At 37.7% G+C, this 20,094-nt stretch overlaps 3 protein-coding genes and 1 pseudogene across 3 annotated transcripts; 3 read left to right on the forward strand and 1 right to left on the reverse strand.

Moving 5' to 3' along the window:
* Window positions 1-6,333: 6,333 nt before the first annotated feature.
* Window positions 6,334-8,122, forward strand: LOC141846062 (premnaspirodiene oxygenase-like; annotated as a pseudogene).
* A 7-nt stretch (window positions 8,123-8,129) lies between these two features.
* On the reverse strand, window positions 8,130-9,301 carry LOC141846063 (uncharacterized). The gene is made up of 2 exons (XM_074734050.1): window positions 9,133-9,301; window positions 8,130-8,706 (listed from the first exon to the last, which is right to left on the reverse strand). The coding sequence occupies exons 1-2, from the start codon at window positions 9,244-9,246 to the stop codon at window positions 8,272-8,274; spliced, it is 549 nt and encodes a 182-aa protein (XP_074590151.1). The 5' UTR covers window positions 9,247-9,301; the 3' UTR covers window positions 8,130-8,271.
* A 461-nt stretch (window positions 9,302-9,762) lies between these two features.
* On the forward strand, window positions 9,763-14,196 carry LOC141846500 (WAT1-related protein At4g19185-like). The gene is made up of 7 exons (XM_074734541.1): window positions 9,763-9,770; window positions 11,142-11,213; window positions 11,315-11,431; window positions 11,516-11,801; window positions 12,349-12,504; window positions 13,384-13,535; window positions 13,831-14,196. The coding sequence occupies exons 1-7, from the start codon at window positions 9,763-9,765 to the stop codon at window positions 14,015-14,017; spliced, it is 978 nt and encodes a 325-aa protein (XP_074590642.1). The 3' UTR covers window positions 14,018-14,196.
* A 1,644-nt stretch (window positions 14,197-15,840) lies between these two features.
* On the forward strand, window positions 15,841-16,986 carry LOC141846502 (peroxidase P7-like). The gene is made up of 3 exons (XM_074734542.1): window positions 15,841-16,080; window positions 16,168-16,359; window positions 16,438-16,986. The coding sequence occupies exons 1-3, from the start codon at window positions 15,841-15,843 to the stop codon at window positions 16,984-16,986; spliced, it is 981 nt and encodes a 326-aa protein (XP_074590643.1).
* The last annotated feature ends 3,108 nt before the right edge of the window (window positions 16,987-20,094 follow it).

Raw genomic sequence — 20,094 nt, forward strand, 5'->3', positions numbered from 1 at the left:
GGTTTGATCAATCAAATCATAATTTATTTAGGATTAAGAGGTTTAATGGGTTTAATTGATAGTGGATGGATTAATGAATTAACTGTTTAAACCCAAACCCTTTAACATTAAGAAATTAATAAAGCTACGTAACCTAACTTCTTCTCCCGACTCCCAATCGCGATTCTCGCCGCCAGCCTCCCCTGTTCCGCTGACGCACGCACGCGTGACTACCGTCGACGCCGGAGTAGAAACCAAGGAAGCGTCGTCCCCTCTTCTCTTCTTCTTTCCTTCCTCACGTTCCTCCTCTGCCCTCGCTGTGATCGCCGCCGCCGCCCTGCTCGCTGCCGCCTTCGACGCCGATCGCCACCGCCTCAAAGAGTCGATCGACGCCGCTTACTGCTTCCGACCGCACACGGCATCGCCGGATCGGAGAGCTCGTGAGGAGGCTTGATTGGGCGTCAATTTGAGGTAAGTGTTGGATTTTGATTTAGGTTTATTTAGACCTGTTCTTCCTCCTCTCGATGCGCCGGTGTCTGCTCTTCTCACCAAGCCACCGGAGAAGCCAGGGGTTGGCTGTGATGAAAACCTCTGCGATCGCGGCGCCTGGCCCCCCATTGGCCGTTTCTTGTAAGTTTCCACGGATGGAAACGTTTCCCACCGTTTCGGAAACGGGGACGGCAGTCAAAATGCCGTTTCCAGACGTTTCATTCATAATTTATCTAATTTCAATTTTATCTTTTTTTTATGCATGCAACTTTTTCTTCTTCTTTTCATGCAATATTTCTTTTCTTTTTTTTTCTTCTTAAATTAAATTAAATTAATTTAAATACCGTTTAGATTTTAATAAATAATTTTCTAAATTTTTTTATTTTAAAATTTTAATAAAAAATTAAAAAATATAAAAATAGATTAATAAAAAACTAAAAATATTTTTATTTTTTAAATATATACTATTTTTAATATCTAATTATAAAATAATTTAAAAAATAAAATAAAATTGATAACGAGAATTGATTTTATTAATAAAAATAATTAAAAATAAATGAAAATAGCTTTCGCGTTGATTTCTTAAGTCCAGCACCACAGTGTTGTTGATCTTTAGAAACCAACACCGCAATGTTGATGCGTCTCACACTATGGTATTGATTTTCGAAGATCAACATCACAGTATTACTTGTTGGGTTGCAAAGGTACAAACATAGTCCCACATCTAAAGCACATGGAAAAGATCATGAGTTTAAAAGGATGGAAAATATCTCCATTAGCATGAGGTCTTTTGGGGAGAGCCTAAGAACAAAATCATGAGGGCTTAGGCCCAAAGTGGACAATATCATACCATTGTGGAGATATTTTGATTCTATCGGTACTAACAATATTGTTCTTTGAAAATGGACACCACAATATTTTAGTTTTAAATCATTTTGATGACTACCGGAAGGGCCTTAAAACATTAAACTAGGGCTCATTTAGACTCAGATTCATCTAATAAACCCATAGGAGTTACAATGAGTCCGATTAAAGCTCTCTAGGTCTGTCAATGGATTTTGATCGAACCCTATTGATGGAGTTACAATGGTCTGTCAATATCATACCATTGTGGAGATATTTTGATTCTATCGGTACTAACAATATTGTTCTTTGAAAATGGACACCACAATATTTTAGTTTTAAATCATTTTGATGACTACCGGAAGGGCCTTAAAACATTAAACTAGGGCTCATTTAGACTCAGATTCATCTAATAAACCCATAGGAGTTACAATGAGTCCGATTAAAGCTCTCTAGGTCTGTCAATGGATTTTGATCGAACCCTATTGATGGATCTAGACGGCTTAGTTTTTTAAAATTTTATAATAATATGAAAGAGGTGAGTGTGTAGAAGGAAGATATGATGAAAAATTCTAGCCCTAAATCTCCTACACAAAGTCATGTTAATTGACACAAAATTTGAAACTCTCTAAACCTTTTGAGCAATGTTAGAAATTCTTTACGATGATAATGGAAGGCACATTTAGACTCCTGGGCACTACAAAAACCTATATGAATTAGTTTGAGCCCGATCAAAACTCTTTAAGTCCATTAATAGATTTTAATCGAAACTCATTGATGTACCTAAGGGATTTAGATTTCTAAAAACTTGTAATGAGATGAGTGATGTTAGTATGTATATAGGAAATATATATGGTATTCAATCATGATCCTAAGACACGTAGGTAAAGTTATGATCGTGTGCCAACTAGTACAGATTGTGGTACTAGTTTTTAAAACCAACACCGCAGTGTTGGTTTTGCTCACATACTGTGGTGTTAGTTTTCAAAAATCAATACCATAGTAGTGTTGTTGTTTGGAAACCAGCACCATAGTATTTTAAAAGTTTCAAATCATTTTGAAGATTGGTGGGAGAGCCTTAAAATAGTAAACTAAGGCTTATTTGGACTCAAGTTAACCTAATAAACTCATAGGAGTTGGATCTGATCAAATCTCTTTAGTTACATCAATAAATTTTGACTGAAACCTATTGATAGACTTAGACAACTTAGATTTTTGAAATTTTACAATGAAATGGAAGAGGTAAGTGTGTAGAAAGAAGATATGATGAAAAATCCTAGTCCTGAGTCTCTTACACAAAGTTATAGATTTATGCCACTTAACATAAAGTCTGAAACTTTCTAAACCTTTTAAGCAATATTGAAAATTCGTTACGGTGATAACGGAGGGTACATTTGGACACCTAGGCACTGTAAACATCTACATGAGTTGGAATGAGCTCGATCAGAACTTTCTAAGCCCATCAATAAATTTTAATTGAAATTCATTGATGAACCTACGGATTTGGATTTTTGAAAACTTACAGTGAGATGGGAGAGGTTAGTGTATAGGAGGTATATATGGTGTCCATGCTAGGTTATGATAAATTATGTATATGTGCTAAATGTTTACTTTTAGAGGTTATAATTTTTTATTCAAATATTAGAATGGGAGGATCTATGCACCGAATCGATGCTTATTCATAGATCTACATTTGTTATCAAGTGAAACTTGTAATGCCCTATGTTTTGAGTCAAAAAAATATCGTTTAAGGCCTTTTTAGATATTCAAAAGAAATTTTATTTTTTTATTAATTTTTACTCATAACTTATTGTAAAGATGTTAAAATCACACCATAAATACCTTCATTGTACTTATCTTCATCCATTTCATAGTAAATTTTTAGAAATCCAAAATCCTTAGGTCAATCAAAATGAGTTTCGTTCAAAACTTATTGATAGACTTAGAGAGTCTTGATTGGATCCATTCCAATTTCTGTGGGTGTCTACAATGTGTTGGATATGATTTTGCAAGGCAAAATTAAGGTGCCATTGATCGTTGGAAGTCTGATATGACTTCAAAATCGAAATCTATGTTTCGCGTAGATAAATCTAGACTATTAATTTGCTCAAAACCAATTACGGGTGAATGAGAAATTAATTGGCTAAAGTTGTGTCCAAAATAACGTTAAGGAAAAGATGGGGTTTTAGTCCCACATCGCTAACCGGCGCAAGCTAAAGTTTCCTTATATGTGTTGCTGTGTTAATAGAGTTAACACAAAAAGCACAGGTGCTCTCTACCCATGGGCGAGCAGGTGCTCGCACCTGTGAGCCCACCACCCGCCACGTGCGCACGTGCGCACGTGCGCACGTGCGCTTTGTAGGCTTTGCACTTTGCACTTTGCGTCGTCGCGAGGAGCTGAGGAGTTTTTATTTATGCTCCAGGTGGCAGTGCCTGCATGGCGCGTGATTGTACAGAGAGCACTGACTGGACAGACAGATGGCGACCGTCGGATCGAAGATGGTAATAGATCGCAGTGGATGCGATCTGGAGCATTGATGGCTCTGGGTCATAATCTGACCATTGATGAGGGGGTTTGATCTGAAGCGTCGGATTAATAGAGTAAATCTGACGGTTGAGATCAAGTTAGGCTGAAGAGTTAAATCTCTTCAGATCCAACGGATGAGATCATATTATAAATATGAAGAGATAAAACTCTTCAGATCAATGGATCAGATCAAAAGTCATTTGAAGAGTTATAACTCTTCAAATCTGATGGCTGAGATTAAAAGATTTTTAAAGGGTTATACCCTTTCAAAATGAACGATCCAGATCAGCCCTCACCAAAGGATACTTACCTCTTCACCAAGTATATATACATCCCCTTTCTATTGGAAACTCATCTCATTCAATCTTTGCAATCCATAGCATAGCATTCGAGCATCCTCTGCATAAAGAGTCCGAGAAGCCTACGAGAAGGTTCGCCGGTCTCGGAATTTGGAGTGCTACTATTCCGAGGCGATCGTCGTTGTATCTTGGGAATGAGTTGCTGCTATCCGTTAGCACCGTAGCGGAGCAATATCGTTTACGGAGATAGTGTCGAACACTAGCCTCGACGATACATATCAGTTTGCGTACTCCCGGAGCTACCAGACTCAACACAATGTTCCATAGTCCAAATATATTATTTTTTAAAAATCAACACTACAATAGTACTAGTGTTTAAGTTGTGATGCTAATGTTTAAACACTAGTACGACTTTGATGCTGAATCTTAAAAATCAACACCACAGTGGTGTTGGTGTTTAAGTAGTGATGTTGGTGTTTAAAAATTCATACCATTAAATAATAACACCACAACGATATTGATATTTAAGTTATGATGTTGATTTTTAAAAATTCAATACTAGCATCAACCCTCTCTGGGTCTTCCGAAGTCAACGTCAAAATTATTTTTTATTTTATTATTTTTTAATAAAATTAGTTCTCATTATCAATTTTAGTTTTATATTTTATTTTTTTATAATTAAATATTAAAAATAGAAGATATTATAAAATAAAATAATATATGTTTAATTTTTTATTAACTTATTTTTATATTTTTTTAATTTTTTTATTAAAATTAAAATAAAGATATTTAGAATATTATTTATTAAATTTTAAACGTTATTTAAATTAATTTTTTTTAATTTAATTTTAAAAAAAGATAAAAGAGGTTGCATATCTAAAAGGAGATGAGAAAAGAAAGAGAGCTGGTATGAGTAAAATTGAAATTAGATGTGCTTGGTAAGAATAATGAAATTTTGATGAATTCTGAAATTTAACGTGTATCCTTTTGGAATTTGTTGAAAGATCTTATAATGCTTCGTTTGGGAGGAGGTGAGGGAAAGGGAGGGAAAGGTAAGAAGGAGAGAGAGAATCTTGACCATTGTTATAGGATCTAATCGTTCTTCATCACATAATGTGAGTTGTCATAGGGTATAATCAGTTGTACTCTACGACATCGACATCGATCTTTGTCGCAAACCTCTCTGAAAATAAAACTCAAGAGGACAGAGACAGATAATCATTATCTCCTCCTCCTCCTCCTTTTGCCTTCAGCAACAGTCTCATATCTGAATAGACAAGAACACATACCGTAGTCATTGTCTTTACCATTCACCATTAGAAAGCGCTAATAATACAAATATATGATCTTATCTTTGCCCTTCCTTTTGATTGCTCTTCATATAACTTGTAAATAATAATAGACTCATATATGTTGATCATATTGCATTTAACTTGATGTTTGCTGATTCTGATAACATTTTAAATAATCATTGTCAAATAATAGTCTTGATTATATTTTTTTTATTAGATGAATGATATTTTTTATTGTGCTAATACAAATTATAGTTAAATATCAAGATAAAATCCGTGGCACATATAATTCCTGGATAGATCAACACGTGATTTAAGAATTTTGAAATATTAGTACTTGATTTAGGTATTTTGAAACTTTGATTACGTGATTCAGTAAATTTATATTTTTATAGCCAAATTTTGTACCAGATAGATCAACACGTAATTAATATATAAACTAGCTGAGAATGGCGAAGACGTAAAGATCATTAAAAGATTTTAGAAATGCATCCATGGCACAGATAAAAAAAAATTGATAATCCCAGTAGCCACATCTCTGAGGGTGGTCGGTCCGGTCCCACGAAAATTTCCCACCGACCACCAGGTAAATCGGGAAGCGTATACGGCGGCCTATCCAGATGTCATCATAGTTGGGGATCGAAACAGATCCCTGAGTTACAATCTGGATGTACTACCGTTGCACTATCCGGGGACATCCATGGCACAGATAATTCCTTGTAAAGATATTGTTATCACTAAACTTACGATTGATTCTGAATGAGGTAGAATGCCTCGATGATTGTCTCAACTGTACGCGTTACTATTGCTGCCACTATTGCCAAGTCGACTCCCGAAGCTCTGGCGATTTAACCTTTTTCTACAAATTAAAAGATTTTAGAAAGGAATTGTTTATAAGAAACCCAACTCACGATTGTGGAATCCGCAAAAAAGATATCAATCTCCGAAGACACTCTGTCGACCATGGAGATGGAGCTCCAAACTCTTCCCCAACTACTGTTAGTAGCCTTCTTGTTCCTCCTCGCACTCAAATTCCTGCTCAAGACTCGACGGTCCGACTCTAAACTCAGGCAAGTACTCTCCCCGGAGCCGCCTCTGCCTCCCGGCCCTTGGCGGTTGCCCCTCGTCGGCCACCTCCACCACCTGGTCGGCAAGCCCACCCACCGCTTGCTGCGCGACCTCGCCGCCGTCCACGGCCCCGTCATGCTCCTCAAGGTCGGCCAGGTCGACGTCGTCGTCGTCTCCTCCCGTGCCGCAGCAGAGGCCGTCGTGAAAACCCACGACGTGAACTGCGCCAACCGCCCGGATGTAGCCGTCGCCCGCATCGTCCTCTACGACTGCACCGACATCGCTTTCTCCTCCTACGGCCCCTACTGGCGCCAGATGAAGAAGGTTTGCATCGTCGAGATGCTCAGCGCGCGCCGTGTCAAGTCCTTCGCCGCAGTAAGGGAGCGCAACATACTCGACTTGATGACGAACATGCCCACCGGATCTCCAGTCAACATCAGCGAAAAACTCTTGACCTTGAGCAGCAACATCATCACCGAATCCTCCGTCGGCAAGAAATACGACGGCTTTCTCCCGACGGTGAGGGAGTTGATGGAAACGCTCACCGGATTCAGCATCGTCGACTCCTTCCCGTCCTGTAAATTCCTAGACGTCCTCACCGGAACAACCTCGCGGTTCTGGCAAATCCGACGACGGCTCGACAAAATCACGGATGAGATCATCAAGCTGCACCAGGCGGAGAAGAAGAGCAACCCAGCAGAGGAGGACCTGATGGATGTGCTTCTGAGGATTAAAGAGCAGGGCGACCAGGAAATCCCCATCACATTCGACAACATCAAAGCCTGTATAGTGGTCTGAATCAACAATCAAATCTCATCCCTGTGCTGAATCTGAACTGTATATTAATCATATACATTCCAGGATATGTTCGTGGGAGGCACGGATACCACAGCGACGACTCTGGAATGGGCGATGTCGGAGTTGATGAGGAATCCCGAGGTGATGAAGAAAGCACAGATCGAGGTGAGGGAGGCACTGAAAGGCAAGGCAAGAGTAGAAGACGGCGACGTGGAGAAGCTGAGCTACTTGAAGATGGTGATCAAGGAGACGCTGAGGCTGCACACACCGATCCCGCTGCTGCTGCCGAGGGTGGCAAAGCAGAGCTGCGAGGTGATGGGATTCAAGATTCCGGAAGGGAGCAGAGTTCTGATCAACGCGTGGGCCATGGGGAGGGACCCGGAGTACTGGGAGGACGCGGAGAGCTTCTGGCCGGAGAGGTTCGCCGGGAGTGAGACGGACTACAAGGGGACGTACCTTGAGTACGTGCCGTTCGGCAGCGGGAGGAGGATATGTCCGGGGACCAGTTCGCCATGGCCACCATGGAGCTGGCGCTGGCGCAGATGCTCCTCTGCTTCGACTGGGAGCTGCCTGGCGGGATGAGGCCGGAGGAGCTGAACATGGAGGAGACGTTTGGGGCGACGGCGTCCAGAAAATTGGCCCTGTGGCTGATTGCTACCCCTCGATTTCCTCCGCCCGCATGAGAAAGTATCTATCTATCTTCTAAGCACGTTATTTTATACTCTCCTCTAATCTGTATTAGTATTGGTGTTCGCTAAATCCCAACCGGTGGTTTAAGCTTAATGCATAATTACATAATCTAAAAGCTGCAATGTATTAGAGACTCAGTTCCAGTTGTTGTGTAACAATAATATCATAATACATTGGCACGCTTAGATGAAATCCAGAAAGGATTCTATATGATAATTCAAGTTTGTTCTATTCCTTTCCTTTTGCAGATATCTATATACTCACACACCTCAACCATGGCATTTCTTCAAAACGAATATTCCTTGAGATCGCCCTTTGAATCTCCCAGTTCCAAGTCTGCTAGACATTCTTCTGCAGTTAGGGGAGGAAGTTGCCTTGTCTTTCGCTTTAGGTTGTGCTTGTGCCAGTCAGATTTGAAGTGTTCTCTGTATTGCCTAGCATCTCCCAGTGCAGCATCACAGGTGTTGCATCTGTTCTGCTTGGCCTGTTCTTGGCCGCGACTATCCCCAGCAGAAATTTCTTGCTTGTACAACCCCTCGCCGAGTTGAACAACTGAGTCTGGCTCCTTCGATGAATTTGGAATAAATTCTTCAGTATCATACTGGCTGACATGAGCATCCCCTTCCATGTGTACTGATACAGCAAGTATTTCCAACCTCCCTTGCAAGCTCCTCGTCATGGCATCACAATCACGAAAAAGGCCAGGTTCTAACTCGCAAACCTTCACAATTGAGGATTGCATTAGAGTTAGAATGAATAGCACTTGACAGGGGGGAACCAAACAGACAAATTTGACGTTTATGTTTGATCGGTAGATCCTATACATCATCCTTTATTATAATAAATAAGTTGTGCGAGAGCATAAAACCTCACTATTAAGAACAGTGTTAGCCCTTAGTATTCGATCCTAAAGTTCGAAATACAAAGATAGAAATGAACCTAATAGCATTTAAGTAATTGGCTATTTTACCCTAACACCTAGGTGCACTTACATTTCAATTTGACATGGTTTAAGGTCCAAAATGATAATGGAACAGTAACCAAGAATGTCCAGTGAATTTCAAATAAAGGAGTTAAAAGTAAGTGACTCAGTAAAACATGTATAACAAAGGCTAATACGGATGTAGTTTCTAACCATATTACTTACAATAGATGGCTCATTTCCAGACTCATCCTTTGAAGTAATATTAGCATTCCAATCACCGAGTTTCTCCATGAGAGTAGAAAAGCTTTTCTCTGGCACAACAAGACGCAATCTCATAGGGGATCTTTTGATAGGGAAATGGTTCTGAAGCTCCCTAATAACTTCCAATGCCTACCAAAGGAAACAAAAAAATGTATTGATGTCATTGTTATTCTTCAAATTGATATCGAAGACATGACACTTTTTGGACCAAATAACACTATGATCCAGAATCATAAAGGGGTGCACTCAATATTGCTTAAGGAAATGAGGAGTTTGATTGTCGTAGCCATTTACAACTAGAATTATTTATGATAAGCCTGCCCTATAAGCAAAACTATAAATTCATGCTCCGAGTAAAATAAATAATAAAACCTCAGCTCAAAATACAAATGAATTTAGAGAAAGAAGAAAAAGGAGAAAAAGCCAAAGAAAAAAAAATCTGGAGACAAATAGAGATGATCAGACATAAAGTACAAGGAGATTATTTTAATATAAACTCTATCTGAAAAAGCAACTTGGAGACCAATTTTTCACCCTTTCTATAGATAATGGATTTTCCTCGAACCGTATCAACCCAATCAAAAATTAAATATGAGAAGGTAAGAATTTAAGTGAGAAGCTATGATAGTCCAATGATTGACTTGGACTGGACAAGGAGAGAGTTGAACATAGAGAGGTGGCAACAAAGGCTTCGACAGATAACTAAACTGGAAAAATGAATCGTGAAATGATCTGTCAGGTTCATCTACCAATTCAGTTTGAAAGCGTCAACACGTAGATATAAATAGATCTTACAAAAGTCTGATTGGCAACAATTTGATAGGATAAAATTCTTTTGCAAAGTAAATTATGTTTGTGTTGGCAGAAAAAAAAAGGATGCAAAAGATTTGATTTCTTGACCGGGAGACGAAATCTTGTGTTAGTGTAAGCGAAGGCGAAGTTTCTTGGTTAGATTGTATGGAACAATTTGTTGGTGGTTGCACAGGTAGGGGATAACGGTAGGTGAGTTTGTTAGGAGAGATGCACATTCAAGCAGGAGGAAAATCTCCATCAGTTTGATATTGCTTAAATACTAGGAAAAGGGGTGATCAATAACATAAGCTAGTAAGTATTATTAAATGTCAACACCCTACCACTCAATATAATTAGGATATTTGAGATAATAAAAGATGGGAATTGCCAATTTAAGCATAGATAAACAAAGGGTCATGATCCCATAAGAAGCAATTAGGACTATTATCGAGCAGCACAACATCTTAGATAACTGAAAAAAACAATCAATCATTGGCTGCTATATTAGACTAGTAGTCGAGAGGAACTAGTGACATCAAACAAGTGGTGAATTGCAAGGAATGTTTTGTAATTCGAAGAGATTGCCTAGTGGTTAATTCATTTATGATCTTCAAGGTTTTAGGAATCTTACATGATCGAAATTTTGTTGAAAATACATCTTTGGTTAAATCATCAATAAGAATGGTAATTTCAAATGAATTTGACACTTGGGAAATGCAATAACAAAATGAAAGAAGAAGAATTTGGTAAGCTGAAAAGATAATCACTGGATCAACCCTAGACAATATATCTCCTAATGAAGCTTGCATCTATGATACATTATACTTGAGAAGGATCAAGGTGCAGACACTTCAGTCACATTAGCAGAGATTTAACACACGGAGAAGGAGATTGTCTGAACTCATAACCTATTTGTTAAGTAGTAATTTAGGAACTAAAGTTTCTCTATTTGAATATGCAAAGACCAAATGGGAACCTTTTCTGATGTTGCTTTTTCAATCTTTATCACAGTAACAGATTGAAAACTGGAGCCTGTTTTTTCCTTTGGACTGCAAATTACTTTTCAATCTGGTCCTATTAAGTTATGGTTTCATGCACTAAAATACATTTCATCACTACACAATGTTTTTCTTTATTACCCTATTGTAGTTCATAAAGTGACAAGAATTGTTTGTTAGTGCTGGTAGAAATGTCCGTCTTCCACTGAACCAGCACCTCTTTGCATCATTTTTCCTTCTTGGTCTCACTGGGTAAGCTCCATTATTTGCTTATAATGTTGTTTCCATTTACATTAGAGGCAAACTTTAGCTTATTTGAAATGTGAGATCATTTGCTGATATACTTTGGTCAGGATATACGCGAACCAGCTTTTGTTTCTTCTTGGCCTTAGTTTCACCAATCCAACTTATGCATCAGCTTTTCAGCCTTCCATACCAGTATTTACATTCATCTTGGCAGTAGCATTCGGGTGATTTCTCTTTCTATATTCTTTCGCATTTCCCATCATCAACTTATGTGTTTTTCATATTTATTTAGATGCTCAATATTTCAGTCTTGAGACAGTAAACTTGACTGCTAATGAAGGGCGCATGAAGGTTGCCGGGACCATTATTTGTGTTTCTGGTGCTATATTGATGGTCTTTTACCGCGGTCCAGCTATAATTGGATCCAGCATTTATAGTCCATCTAATTATACTGCAGTGGCCATGAAGTCTCAGCCTGAACCAGCTGGATTGTTAGCATCTGGTCTTCTTGGATTTGGTCTAGAGAAATGGCATGTTGGTGTTTTATGCTTAATTGGAAACTGTCTCTGTATGGCTACCTACCTTGTTTTGCAGGTACTTTAGCAGTTGCAGTGATCTTTCTTACTGGAATTAATACATTATTTGTTAGGGGTTTATTGTTTATGCATATTTGGAAATCAAAACATATGATAAACCCAAGCAAAAATGCAGTTACCATATAGCCTGACATGGAGTTGGATGTTGCTAAGATCCATTAACCACTCTAAATAGTTGGGACTCATGGCTTATTGTTGCACAATGCAAAAGTGACAACTGTCACGATATCCCACTGGTGATGCATTAAACTGTCTAAAAATGTGATCTAGATTATACTTACCCAACGAAACTGCATTAAACAGCTTATCTAAGATTATTATCACATTTTGAGGTATCTTGCGAAAATATTGTTGAAAATGACAGTGTGCTTGGATCACATAAAGGACATAATTACATTTTTACTTGAGCTCATCTTACTGTTCAACTGGAAGTTGCTTGTCAATGGCAATCCCATTTTTTTCTTACGATTAGTTTGTATCTAATACAGTTCTCTTGTGTTATTTTAGTGTATAACTTGTTTTCTCACTAGCTGTTTGCTATTCAGGCTCCAGTGCTGGTAAAATATCCTGCTAGTTTATCCTTGACAGCATACTCATATGCTTTTGGGGCTATAATGATGGTAGTCACTGGGTTGTTTACAACTAATGATCACACTGAGTGGATGTTGACACTTCCAGAGATAATCGCTGTTACATATGCTGTAAGGCCAAGATTCTGATCTTTTTTTTGTGTGCGTTTATAAAAGTTTTTAGTGGATATTTAAATACATTGCTCATCGCTTTAACTATTAAGGATTGTTCTTTTTTTGTATACCTACAATGACTTAGGGTGGTGTTGATGGATCACACATTCCCACCAGTGTAACTTTGTAATTTATCTTTGATGTTCCATACCAGTGTCAATCTGATTGCAGCCTCAGACCTGCCAACAACTAGATAAAAAGACAATTGGAATCTTTCAGTCAAATTTATTCATTTTCCATTTGAGATAATAATTGCCTATTTCCTTGTGCCTGAAAAAAAAGCCTTGGTAGATGTTTAAGGATGTTTAGATGCCTAACTAGACCACATGAGCCATAATCTGATTTCATAAATGGTGAAGCCGAGGAGAGTGAGCCTTCCATGCTGCATGAATCAGGTAGAGAGGGATTTAATCCCAGCAGGGTGCGCATGATTGAATTTGCAGGATTGAAGCCTGGCCAGTTGTATGGCATGGCAAAGGGTCTTTCATTCTAACATGTTTAAAAATAGAATAAATATGCATATGAGATTTCTAGCAAACTGACATTCTTCATCATACATTCTGAAACATATAAAAATAGAAGAAAAATATATGTATATGAGGTTTCTAGCAAACAGATATTTTTCAAACTTACTCAATCGGCATGTATTTCTCTATGCCTCTTCTTGACTTGCAAATGATTGTGGAACAACCATTTACATTCAGACTGCATCTCATAGCCAACATCTATGCTTGATCATGTTCTGTAAGATTACACGAACGAGGGAACTACTATTTCATGGTTTACATTGCTTTCAAGTTAGCCTTTTATTATAGCAAATTATTTAACTTTTTTCAGGGAATTGTTGCATCTGCTATGAACTACTGGATAATGACATGGTCCAATAAAATTCTAGGGCCTTCAATGGTGTCCCTGTACAATCCACTCCAACCAGTATCATCCACTTTATTATCCCTGATTTTCCTCGGAAGCACCATATATCTCGGAAGGTAATTCTCAGTCCTTTATATTTATATATATATGCTATAGTCATATGTAACTCAACTTTTGGCTATTTTTTGTGCTGCTCAAAATATTTCTATAACTACAACAAAAAAAAAAAAGGTTTCCTGGTCATTGAATTCATACTGAAACATGCTGATTTCCCTCGATTACCTATTGTCCGATATATCATTTGCGGTAAGTACCATAATATGGTTTCTCTACATGAGTATCATTTGCAATCATTTGCATGCTAAGTAAACTTATGATTGCTATATTGATCTTTTCTTTCTTGTTTTACAGCATTTTGGGAGGAGTTCTGATCATTATTGGCTTATACTTGGTCACATGGGCTCGCTACAAGGAGACGACAGAATCAATGCCAGGGTTCATCGGTGGCGACTCGGGGACGCCTCTCGAAGAGATATCACTTAAGAAAAAACAGGATGATTCTTCTATCCCTCTAACTTCAGATCTAGAGTTTACATAAACAGAGTTCTTGTATATACTTTTTTTTTTCTTTTCTTTTCTTTTGCACTTTCATTCATGAGAAAGAAATTTCACATCATTCATGGATTCTAAATCTAGTTTCCTATTTTTACGAGTGTGTGAAGTTACTTCATTGAAACAGAATCAACAAAACATGTGCAATGACTTTTATGATGAATGTTACAGACACACGTTAGTGATTGCTTCATGTTCCAGTCTTTTGTTTATCTCAAAAACCTGAAAGATTTGGTCTGCAAGAAAGTCAGTCCTCTTTTGTGGGCTCAGAAGTTGTCAAAGTAAATGATTGGTTTCAGAAATTTATCTATGTTTTTTTTTATTTCATAAAGTGTAAAATTCATTATGTGAAACACAAGAAATCTGGACTTTTTATCATTAAAATATATTTTATATATTAATGTTCATCCTCCAGTTGGAAAGAAGAACTATCAAAATTGGTGTTTTCTTGGACTAAACACGTGAATTTGAAATTACAATCAATTAAATTATTTAATCAATCAAAAAATTTTTATCTAATCAAATGAATCGATTAAATTATCATCTATAATTAAATAAAAAAAATTATTTTACTAGTTACGTTTTCTTTCATCTCTCTTTCTCTATTAATATATATATTTATTATATTTTTACATCATCTAATTAGTACTTTTATTAATTATTTAACTATATATTCCTATTATTTTAAATACCTTTTAGAGTTTTTTTTCATAGGTATAATTTTGATTTTTTTTAAATATTTTTATTTCTTATTTTATCTATTTTTATCACATCCAACTTAAAAATTTTATTTCTACTATTCTCATCTTCTATTTTTCCTTTAAATTTTTAAAGCACCAATTGATCAAAAAAAAATACTTAAGACACCGTCTTTTATTTTAATTATGCTTCTTTCATCCTATCTAAAATATCTCTACCAACCCTTCAATTCTTTTTCAAACTATCCTAAACACTTACAATTTTTCGATTACAAATAACTCATCATTTTCTATTTTAATAATTATCTTTATTATTAATAAATTTAAATTCTATATATTCTCAAAGAGGGATGTAAAATAGGATTATTCTATACTCCAACCTAGTTTAAAAAATTTACATGGATATTTTATAATTTACTTCAACAAAAGGTGAAATTTTCCATCCCAATTGTCCCATATGATCGACTTCACGATCATCTGTAAGGAGATAAATTGAAAAACTACAGTTGACCACTACAGAGGAGGGCATATGATCGAGATTTGATCTTTCTACTTTAATAAATTTACTCCACAATAACCAACGAGAATTGACATATTCTTTCTTTGTTTTTCTTTGTTCATTTTGTTTTGTCCAATCCATCTCTAATTCCTACTATCCTTGTAAATTCTATATTAAATTAAAAACCTTTAACTTTCAAAGATTTTGACAAGATAAATTAAAAAAATATACAAATTTCAAACAATTAACTTAAAATATTAAGAGGCATATTGCTCGATTACTTATTCATTGTTCTTTGTATATTATGCACCACTCATTATTCCTTCAGTAACTTTCTAATGACGATGTACGCAATAATGAACTAACTAATCCCTGGAAAATTAATGGAATCACCGTACACAAACAGAAGATGAACTTGTCAACGTTGACTAATTTACTTAGTCAAACTCTGAAAAAGTCCACGCTTCCATCTCACCTGCTCCTCCTCGATATCCCATTCAAATCTTGACATTTCCATGCATGCGGATGCAACGCATAATCTATATAATGCAGCTCCATCTTCTACCCAAGACATCCAACTACTCCATCGATCGATCGATCTCCAGCACAAAAATGGCACCGACATCGTCGACGATCCACAGATTTCCACAGCTGCCACTTCTTCTCCTCCTCCTCCTCCTCGTCTCTGCGACTGCGCTCGCTTCCCGCGGCCACCTGTCTCCGACGTTCTACTCCTCGACGTGCCCCGACTTGCGGCGAACTGTGCGCTCTGCCATGGCCGAGGCCGTCCGGCAGAACCCGAGGAACGCCGCCTTCCTGCTCCGCCTCTTCTTCCACGACTGCTTCGTCAATGTACACCGAAGATCGATCGGCGTGATCTGTTTGATTAATTGGTTAATTTATGGGATGATTTAAGAGATTCTGTGTGCGTTATTGCAGGGGTGCGATGGATCGATCTTTCTGGACAGCACGCCGGCGTTCGCCAGCGAGAAGTTCGCGATCCCCAACAACAACTCCGCCCGCGGGTTCGAGCTGATCGACGCCATCAAGGCCAGGGTGGAGGCGGCTTGCCCGGCCACCGTCTCGTGCGCCGACGTGCTCGCGCTAGCGACGCAGGAAGGCGTCGATTTGGTGAGGAAATTTGTGTGGTGGAATTGGGATTTAGCGTGCGGTAGATGACCGGAGTGTTTGTGATGACTGTCTCTGCAGCTCGGCGGGCCGACGTGGACGGTGGAGTTGGGTCGCCGGGACTCGCGGGCGGCGTTCCAGGCCGCCGCCGACGAGGAAATCCCGTTGGCCTTCGACGACCTGAAGGAACTCGTCGCCCGGTTCCGCGCCAAGGGCCTCAGCGCGCGCGACATGACGGCGCTCTCCGGGGCGCACACCATCGGCCAGGCGCAGTGCTTCACCTTCGCCACCCGCGTCCACGAGGCCCGCAACATCGACGCCGACTTCGCCGCGCGCCGCCGGAAGAACTGCCCGGCCAGCGGCAGCGACGCCCTCGCGCCGCTCGACAGCCGGACGCCGTACCGGTTCGACAACGCGTTCTACCGGGAGCTGGTGGCGAAGCGGGGGCTGCTGCACTCGGACCAGGAGCTCTTCAACGGCGGGTCGCAGGACGCGCGGGTGAGGCGGTACAGCACCGACGCGGCGGCGTTCTCGAGGGACTTCGCGGCGGCGATGGTCAAGATGGGAGCCCTCCGGCCAAGTCCTGGGACGAAGGGAGAGATCCGGCTGAAGTGCAACAGGATCAATTAACTGCATGCACATTTCTTTAATTTGGCAAATTAAATTCTTCTCAATAAATCACGATCAAAGTGTCAATAAATTGAAATATGATTTGTAAATCATATATATGAACAATAAATTTTTATTTGATATCTAGTGTCTCTCAAATCTCTTCAAATCCGTTCTTGTTCTTTCGAATAACTATTTTTCAGTAAAAGATAGAATCTGTCAGCTCAACTCTCCACACGGTCAGTCACACAATCATGAGATAAATCGGAAAGTTACAGTTGACCACTACGAAGAGGACATTGTCTCGGTTTCGCCAAGATTAAACCCTTCCTCACTTCAACAAATTTGCCCTACACAAACACTATAAAAAAAATAGGTTTTTTGCGACGACTTTGGCGACGAAAAAATAAAAAAATTTCGTCGCTAAATGGTTTTGCGACGAAAGTGGCGACGAAAAGTTTTTCGTTGCCAAAAGCCTGTCGCAACATGTGGCGACGAAAATTTTGAAATTCGTCGTAAATTTAGCGACGAAATTTAAATTCATCGCCAAGTTCGTCGCTAATTTTTGCAACGAAATAGTATTTTCATTCCAAAAGATGGTGACAAAAATAAAATTTTGTGGCAAATTTTGCGACGAAAAAATTAATTTGTCGCTAACTTTCGGGAAACATTACGGAGTATAAATGGAGATGTCGAAGGTCAAATTTACGACGAAAAATCATTTTTTATCGTAAATTGGCGACGAATACCGATTTTTCGTCGCCAATTTGTGACGAAAAATGATTTTTTGTCGCCAATTTGGCGACGAATCGTGAATTCGTCGCCAAATCAACAGGCCGAAAGTGGGTCTAAGTATTTAAGTTATGGTGGAATCGCCAAATTTAGCGACGAATTTGTGATTTCGTCGCAAAATTTGTGACGAATAATTAAATTTGTTGTCATTTTACGACGAATTTGGGCAACATCATCGCAATTTTGGCAACAAAACTATTTTTGTCGTAAATTTCGTTACAAATTGGCAACAAATTCTCTTTTCGTCACAAAATTTGTCCCAAATTAGCGACGAATATTTTTCGTCGTAAAATTTCGTTGCTAAACGGCTGTATTTTTGTAGTGTAACTAACTCAACTATGTTCCGAGGGCTCCGAATAGCTACTCATAAAGTATCAGAATAGATATTTAATGACGGATACATATGTACTTATATCTTTTTGAATTTCAACTCGAAACCAAAACCAACATCCACGAACGTACATCCTCCATACCAAATGAATCAAGGATGACATAGTAAGGAACCGAGCCTTCGACAAATTGCTAGTCCCATGGAAGAGCTATTTGAAAACTCTAAGCATCCTTCGATAACACTTTGATTGATTAGCATTTGAAAAATATATGCTCTTGAGTCTCCTCTATCAGTGTAAAATGCATTACTCGATCGTAAATAGTTTTTCCACACCGTATTCGCTCATGGCTTCCTGTTTGAATCTTTTTGAAATGATTATAAACTCTTTTAACACAACTCTTTGTTTGACCAAATCATTCTGTTAACCTGACCTACAACCTTTGGAGTAACAACCAATACTAAGATGTTGTCTCGGATTTATAAGAGCAAGTTAGCTCGCCTAATATATGTATGATGTATTCATCTGATCTATAGCATGTCCTGTTTCTCTTGGATCCACTATAATACTCTAGTTAACTGTATAAGATTCTATATTTTAGGTATACATAATTCTTTTCATGCAATTGGAGGGTGTTTGATTGTCCACGGGATAATAGGAGAATAGACATCCAATAGCATTCCTTCACCCATGAATAATCGATGTTTGATTGATAATATGATCTATTTGTTGTATCTTAAAAAATAGATATCCATTTAAATCTTTAAATATCATTGAAAAGGGAATGAATTTATTTTAAGAAAATTGACCTTAGTTGTGCTCAACAAAGCTTTGACGACTTTTGAGTCATCTTGCAATTTAGTTTAATCTAGCTATGCTAACTCAATCTCCCGACGAGCATTCAATATTTTGATTGTCAAAGTATCTATTTTGATCATCTCAATCTCTCGAGATGTTTAACATTTCGATCATCTGAGTACCTTGACAATCAATTTATACCAAAAAATGGGTGAAAATAAAAAAAAAACCTTTTTTTTGAAAATCATCAAAAGTTGCTCTCACTTTGATTTTTTTTTATCAAAAGAGCACTTTAATCCCTTATAAAATGACATAAATACCCTAGTATACTGTTCACTTTTGACATATATATTAAATCGAAGATATACTGTAGTAGTTATGAAACCAAAGATGCTACACAATTATAGTAATTACGATTTTGTAGTTGCTATAACCGTATGACAACTCTTGTAGTAGTTACGATTTCATAGCTGATACAACTGATCTATCACATAGTTGTAACAATTTTGAAATATAGTTGCTATACAGTTATAGCAGCTACAATTTCATATCTACCACAAAGTAAATATTAGATAAAAAAATTAATTTTGTATTATAGTAATTCTAAAATTGTAACTGTTACAATTATATGTGTAGGATTTAGAAAGTGAAGAAAGATCGTCACGAACGGATAAATTTGAAATGATCATAATTTTTGACTCAGTTGAACCATATGATATATAATATATCAAATTAGAATGTATTTAGAAATTTACACTTAATTACGGAGTGAAACATGTAACTATTAGATTTTAAAATTTAAAAATATCATTTAAAATTTTTTCAAACATTCCGAATAATATTTATTCTATGAAGATTTTAAATAGAAAATATAGATACGGCAATGATAATAATATTATAATAATAATAATAGTCTTGAAGTTAATTATATAATTTTATATTATAAACGATGAGATTTCTTTTCATTAAAAAAAAATAAAAGTGTGTCCTTTAACGATTAGGTGACGGTTAGGTATAAAAATAAACAAAATTTAAAAAAAATAAAGAAGCGTCTTTTGATCTTTGAAAAAAAAAACACAAAAAGTATGCGAGGCGAAGTATGCGCCTTCCGTCCACGACTCCACGTGTAAAGCAACCTCGATGGTTGTGTCAACTTTGGAGCTGCCTCGTCGCCAGAAGCATCTCCGCCACTGCAACAGAGCAGCTCGAT

The sequence above is a fragment of the Curcuma longa genome, chromosome 15 (assembly GCF_044706935.1).
Source record: "Curcuma longa cultivar G26 ecotype Majalengka, Jawa Barat chromosome 15, ITB_CL_G26_1.1, whole genome shotgun sequence".
Lineage (NCBI taxonomy): Eukaryota > Viridiplantae > Streptophyta > Magnoliopsida > Zingiberales > Zingiberaceae > Curcuma > Curcuma longa.

Coding starts and splice junctions, on each gene's coding strand:
- LOC141846502 (XM_074734542.1), top strand. CDS start 15,841: ATGGCACCGACATCGTCGACGATCCACAGATTTCCACAGCTGCCACTT. Junction 16,081..16,167: donor TCCACGACTGCTTCGTCAAT/GTACACCGAAGA, acceptor GCGTTATTGCAG/GGGTGCGATGGATCGATCTT. Junction 16,360..16,437: donor CGCAGGAAGGCGTCGATTTG/GTGAGGAAATTT, acceptor CTGTCTCTGCAG/CTCGGCGGGCCGACGTGGAC.
- LOC141846500 (XM_074734541.1), top strand. Junction 11,432..11,515: donor ATCTTGGCAGTAGCATTCGG/GTGATTTCTCTT, acceptor TCAATATTTCAG/TCTTGAGACAGTAAACTTGA. Junction 11,802..12,348: donor CTACCTACCTTGTTTTGCAG/GTACTTTAGCAG, acceptor TTTGCTATTCAG/GCTCCAGTGCTGGTAAAATA.
- LOC141846063 (XM_074734050.1), bottom strand. CDS start 9,246: ATGAGATTGCGTCTTGTTGTGCCAGAGAAAAGCTTTTCTACTCTCATG. Junction 8,707..9,132: donor CTGGAAATGAGCCATCTATT/GTAAGTAATATG, acceptor TCAATTGTGAAG/GTTTGCGAGTTAGAACCTGG.